The sequence below is a fragment of the Vigna umbellata genome, chromosome 1, assembly GCF_029865625.1.
Source record: "Vigna umbellata cultivar VRB3 chromosome 1, Vumbellata_1.0, whole genome shotgun sequence".
NCBI lineage: Eukaryota > Viridiplantae > Streptophyta > Magnoliopsida > Fabales > Fabaceae > Vigna > Vigna umbellata.
The window spans coordinates 46599265-46606245 of record NC_142165.1 but is presented as its reverse complement, the minus strand read 5'-3'; the positions used below and the strand labels follow the sequence as shown (position 1 = coordinate 46606245).

General features: G+C 33.2%; 1 protein-coding gene across 1 annotated transcript; it reads left to right on the top strand.

The window, feature by feature from the left end:
- The first annotated feature begins 3987 nt into the window (after positions 1-3987).
- Positions 3988-6733, top strand: LOC124840893 (uncharacterized). Its single transcript, XM_047317031.2, has one exon. The coding sequence runs from the start codon at positions 4830-4832 to the stop codon at positions 6303-6305; it is 1476 nt and encodes a 491-aa protein (XP_047172987.2). The 5' UTR covers positions 3988-4829; the 3' UTR covers positions 6306-6733.
- Positions 6734-6981: the final 248 nt, after the last annotated feature.

The following is a 6981-nucleotide window of genomic DNA, read 5'->3' as shown; positions in this document are numbered from 1 at the left end:
ATAAATAAATTTTAATCAATAATAGTTTTCATCAAAAAGACAAACTCAAGCCATGCTCGAACTATTTGACATTGATTTCAATACATTATATAAAGAAATTAAATTATCTTCTTTCATATTTAATACTCTTGATTATTAATATATAATCAATTTTATTTATTTACAACAAAAAATATCTATATTTAGGAGAACTTTTACGTATACGCAAATTTAGGGAAAGTAAACCAGGGAAACAAAATTTTCACAAATTAAAATTACCTTATCTATTAATTAATTTGCAGAAACTTTTCTGTATTTGTTTATTCAAATTCTATTTCAACTTATACGCAGATTAGGTTTGATTTAAAAAAGTTCATTCTTGTTTTCTTACTTTTATCTTTGAGAATTATTTATGGAGAAATTGATCTAACCATGCCCACGCTTTTGCTTGGGTTCTAGAAAGTGTTTTTTTTTTTGCAAAAAAGAAAATTGTAACTTTTGTCCGTTAATGTATTCTGAAGAAAGGGAACACTTTGAGAAAAGAAAGGCTCAAGAATGTTTAGAGTTTCAGCACAGCAGATTCATTATGACATCTCCAACTCTTCTATTCACTAGTACAATTTTTTCACTGATATGATGCAACTCAAATTCAAAATCTTTTATTTTAATATTTATTCTTTGTTCATCTAACTTATTTTTTAGGAATATGATTTATAGGAGAGAAACAAACAGGATTTTGACCAATATTTTTTAGGAACCAATATAATTAACTTCAAATTTGTATATTTAATATAATAAAATTGAATATATCATTTAATATAATTATAACTATAAAATAAATCACACGTATATAAATAATTTTCTTTTGTGGATTCAAATTCTTGAACCATCAATACTTGAATCAAAACTAAACTGTTTAGTTGTGTATTTTTTTAATGTAAATAATCATATTATCAATAAGAAATTAATCTTTTATTACATAAAATAATTTTTTTTCCATAATGATATAAACAAGAAGAATTAAAATAAGATGAATTAAACTATCATTCAAGTAAAATATAATTAACTTTTCTATTTTTTTTTCAAAAATTGCCATAATGTGTTATCTTCTATATTCATAAAAAATGAATATACGAAAGATTTATAATATAAAAATTATGATAAATTATTAAACTGATATTTTATTATCAAATATTAAGTGAGATAAGAAAGAAATGTATTTTTCTTCTTTAAAAATAAAATAGAACATATGAAAAATAAAAACAAAATTAATAAATATTTTTCTCTTTAGAAACAAAAGAAATAGATGAGAGAAGATAAGGACAATATTTCAGAAACTTTAAAAACAATAAAAGAAAAAATAATCAATATCCTAATAATTCTTTTTATTTTTTATTATATTTAATTTTATATTTTATTATTGGAGGTTTGCTAATTTATATAATCTCTGTACCAAATTTTAGTTGACAAAAATATTTTTATATATTATGGAGTCTAAATTTTAAAATTAAAGGTATTTGAATAAATTTTTATTTTTTTTAATTTTTAATTTTAAATTAAAATAAAATCTCTGTGTTTTAAAGTATATTTTTTTTATGGAGAAAATTCTTTTTATCAACTAAAATTTGATCCAAGGTTATATAAGTTAGCAAACTCTTTTATTATTTATTAATATTTAATATTATGTTTATCAGAAAAATATACTCAATTTAATTTCTATCAATTTCCACTATATTATATATAATTTAAAATTTTTTCTGATATATCACATGTAATTTAAATATTTTGGAAAGGTCATGGCACCGCCGTTCTTTTTAAGGTCCGCTCTTAAAAATAATATCCGTTGAACATAAGTTTTGTAAGTGAAATTGATATTTTCTACGATTTAAAATTTTAAGATAATAGGTTTATAAGTATTTTTTATGATGATAACAAAAATCATTTCTATCTAATATAAGATTTAATTTTGATTATGAATTTAAATTTTAATTAAAAAAATAAAAAAATAAAAATTATATAAATTTATTCTCTTAAAATTTTAAAAGTGATATGAGCTAAACTCATGTGTCATTAGTTTCTATCTTATCACCTTCTTTCGAAAGAGCTGTATAAATTATGTAAGAACCGATTATATCTAGATATAAATTTTCTGAACATAGAATTTCATACGTAAAAAAAAGGTTTAATGTCTCAACATGTCCTTATTTTTGTTCAGAATTTGAAATAGGTCCTTTTATTTTTTGGCGTCTCAATTGGGTCCTTAATTTTGTTAATTTGATGCAAATAAATCATTTCCGTCAATTTCATCAAACGGCGTTAATGAATGTGTGACGTGGCCTGAGGACAGTATTGACACGTGTAAGGCCACGTCACACATTCATTAACGCCGTTTGATGAAATTGACGGAAATGATTTATTTGCATCAAATTAACAAAAATAAGGACCCAATTGAGACGCCAAAAAATAAAGGAACCTATTTCAAATTCTGAACAAAAATAGAGACCTGTTGAGATATTAAACCTAAAAAAAATGTAGATGGATGAAGATGAAAAAACGAATGGAGAGGCGAACATCATGATGAGACAAGAATGGGTATGTCCGCAACTCCAATTACTGCCATTTGACAATAATGTAGATTAGATTAGAGGTCCCATCAATATTATTTCTCAACCTTTCTTTCATTAATCGCTTATCCTTGTAGATGCAGGGGACGCTCACCATATCCAGTAATACAAATTAAACTACTTTTACATCTTCAAGCAACATACTCCAGACAGACACGATTAGTTCAACAGTTTCGCCAGATTAGCGGAAACCCACGTTTGCTTTTTTTATTCTTAAAACCCATCTCTACTCTATCATTTTTGTTCTTCAAACAAACCTGCACTCCCACGGTATCTTAATAAATATAACCAAACACAAGAATAAAGAACAACATAGCGTAGTATGACCGTATGGCATCTCCTTTATATACTTACGCTTCTTACTTCTCTAATATTCCACTAATCATACTCCTACAATATAACATCATCCCATTCATCACATTAAATTCCATGACATTGCATTTATTTACAAAACTTTTTTAAAAGCACGAAATTTGAAATTTAGATATAAAAGGACTACTGGTGGGCCCATCTTGTCCCTGTTAAGGAAAACTAACTATATACTATATACTAACACATACACATACACACCTGTCCCACATATTCCACCTTATTTACATTACTGCGTACGTAGATCAAAACTACTACAATTTTTCACTGTAAAAACATGGACAAAATAGCTCCATAACACGAAATTTCAACCTAAGTTTTAGATGATATGTAAACAATTAGCAAAAAATTAAAGTCGTTGTAGGCAAGGAAGCAATCAGAAATATATTATATGTATAGACATTGAAAAGTTGACAAATTGATTGCACGATATATTATATTTGCACTGACAATTGAATTATAGTTTTGCTAAAATGAAAGTGGGAAAATTGTTACTTTTCATTTGATTGTTGAACAGCTTCCCCTTCCCAAGAAGACACACTAAAGAGGGAATGTTTCTGTTGATTCTTGGTTCCAAGTGTCGTTGGTTGGAGCGAACATGAATGTTGTTGAACTGATTTATCCATCTGTATATACTTTGGGCACCTGGTAATAAAATTGGATTTTTTTTACCCGTGCTTAGTATCAGCAATTAACAATTAACATGACCACTCATAAGGAAAAAAAAATTAAAATGGTATAAAATATAAGATATCAGAAAAACACTGTGGAAGATTCTCTTAGATTTTATGTGAGATTTTTCACCTATTTATAATTTAAAAATATAAGGTTTCTGACTGGGTCAAAGCTATTGGAAACAAATAAGTCACATTTCTTCGTATACATGGAAGGTATACAGTTTGTTTATTGGGTTTACAGCGGAAGCAATGTTTAGTTAGTATTATGGAGAAAAATAATATTATAGAATAATTATATATGTACGTATTTTTTATGGTTTATTGACGCAAGTTGGAAAGCTACGTATGGTTGATATCTTGGCTTTATGCAATTCAACAACCATGACTCTGATCTGGTTGCTTGCACAGCTGATTATTCCGCAACATATAAGATGAACAGTGAGAGTAAGTAAATAAGGTTGTCAATAAATAAACCATTTTGCTTCTTCTTCCTCCATTTGAGTCTCTAAATCAAAACCACAAATCTCTCGTACTTTGACCATTGGGAGGCTGCCATCTCTTTCTCTTTCTTCGTTCCTATAGCTACCCCACTCCGATATTTTGCTGGTGAAACCACATATCTACCAGAAGAGGCTCTCTTTTTATAGGAGAAAAAGGCTAGAGAACTATCCTTTTCCTTTTTCTCTCTCTCTCTCTCTCTTCCTCTTCTCTTTCACTTCAAACCCTAATACTTGATCGATCCTTTTTGCAATCTGTAGTGGTAGTAGTGATCAAAAACCCAGTACAAAGAAAGAAGCATAGATAGGAAAACAGAGCAAACTTGTATTCCCAACCTCTCTGCGCCAAGTATTAAATGCATGATCGTCCGTGGGCTGTTTATTCCTTTGTTTACGTAACACCCTTTTGCACAAACACAGATTAAGTAAAAGCGAACCGAGCACTGTGTGCTAGTTGCAGTGTTGCAGAGCCTTAAAGACGTTGGTGGGAGGAACCACTTTCTCAACACAACTAGCTTGTCTTTCCACAACCAGAAATATCTCTCTCACTTTTTGTTTTCCTCTTCTCTCGCTCCCATACCTCATTCATTCTGCAGCATACCTCTTAAATGAACTCTTGTTTCTGCAACTAATCAAAATCTCTCCCCACTTCCCTCCCTCACGTCTTTCCATTTTCCGCTTTCATGGATTCGGCCAACACTAGCGGCAGTTTGCAATCTTCAAGCGGTGCCGATGAAGAGTACGATTCACGCGCCCAATCATCCTCACTCTCTGCCTTCTTAAACAACCAACAACCCCCCACCCAAGTTGCTTCCTTCAACACTGCCACCGCCACTGCCAATAACCTCCTCCCACTTATCCCACCACACCACCACCAAAATACCCACATGTTCGACCCTTTATCAACTTACCTGGATCCGCTTACCCAAACCTCAACATCACTTCTAAACCTTGACGTTATGTGGTCCAAACCGGGCAGATCCGAACCAAACCAAACCAATCTTGCTAACTTGATACCTTGCTCCTCATCGTCACCCTCGCCGCATAACCAAGCTTTTGTCTCCAGTCAAACAAGGGGCAGCAATAGTAGTGCTTTTCCTACCTTGCCTCCAGATGGTGGTTCCCGAGGACTAATGCTTTCGGTGTCAGCCGCCAATAATGATCAAATTCAAACCCACAGCACCACCAACAGTACCAACAACAACAGCAACGTGGTTCGAAACCCAAAGAAACGGTCAAGAGCTTCGAGGCGTGCACCCACCACTGTGCTAACCACAGACACCACCAATTTCCGAGCCATGGTTCAGGAATTCACAGGCATCCCCGCACCACCCTTCACATCCTCGCCTTTCCCGAGAACCAGGCTGGATCTCTTTGCTTCAGCCGCAACACCAACTTTGAGATCCAACCTTAACGTTAATGTTAACCCTTTGGACCCTCCGACGCCACCTCATTATCTTCTTCGCCCCTTTGCACAAAAACTGCAATTCCGAAGCCTTCACCCATTTCCTCCTTCCCTTTCCAACAACACCTTATCACCTTCAACTAACTCTACTACTAATTCAACTTCCATTAACTACCAACAGCATCAGCAAAACCTGTCCGAACATTTTGGACTTATGAAACAGCCTCTCAACTATAACAACGCTCCTACTCTCGAAGCATATCACCATCCCAGGTACCCTCTTGGCAACTCTTCTGTCCTTGTCTCAAGACCACAACAACAACCCTCCTTGGAAATTCCGCCGAGTCTCAAAATGGGGGTGTTTGAGGAGCTGGGACTGAGACACGAAGGCCATGTTAACACCGACCTCGGGTGTCTTCATCAGAACATGGTTTCGTCAACATCGGTTGGAGTGGGAGCATTGTCAAGTGGAAACAACAACAACAATAACTTGAGTAATGCTAATCCTTCAACGGAATGGGCCCAGAGAACGGGCACCATTACCAACAATGATTGCGATCACGGAGGAAGAGGAGAAGGAGGAGGTCTCAGTGGCACTGTCAGCTACAGTGACATTGCAGAGCGAGTCACCAATGGCAAAGCACACTACTCAGCTTCTTCATCGGATTTTCATGGAGATAAAGGACCAGAGTTCAGTGTAACTGCCAGAAGCCAAGGTATGGTGGAATCCTGGATTAATTGTTCTTCTGATTAAAGCATGGGCCACCAAACAGAATAAGAAGAAGAAAAAAGGATTGATGTTTGTGATTTCATAAAGTTTAAAGCAACTAATGGTACTATATGCTAGTATAATTCTAATGCATGGAAGACAGAATCTTGGTATCCTCATCTTAACTATGACCATCAAATTAATTATTAATTAAACAATATTTTTCTTTTTCTTTTCATTGTGCTTTGCTTCCCCTCAAATAATGTGTAAATAAGTAGCAGCTAATTAACTTCTCTCTCAATTATTGTTTTCCCCTCAAATCTTGAGTTGTGCTTTTAATCATATATATACACAAAAGGACCCTGGTTGTTACAAAAGGGTCCTGCTAGTTTCAAAGTGTTACTCCCTTTATGTATTTGGTGTCATTACTATGTCAATGGTTGTGAGATTATAATATATGATACTGGTTTTGACTTGCCGAGTTTAAGAGAGAAATTGTATGTATAATCTTCTGTGTTGATTGAACACGATTAAAAGAAAAAAGAATGTGTAAGCATGAGTCTCTCTCTCTCTCTCTCTCTTGTTTTTGTACGCCTTCAATCCCTTTGGCATCTAATGTACGTTCTGCAAAGAAAGATCTTCTCTCTTTCTTTATCAGTCTTTAATTTAACGCCGATTATAAAGTTGTGGGTTCTAGGAGTAATTGGTGGCGACATTTGGG

Excerpts from the sequence above, each read along its gene's own strand:
- LOC124840893 (XM_047317031.2), top strand. The coding sequence starts at position 4,830 with ATGGATTCGGCCAACACTAGCGGCAGTTTGCAATCTTCAAGCGGTGCC.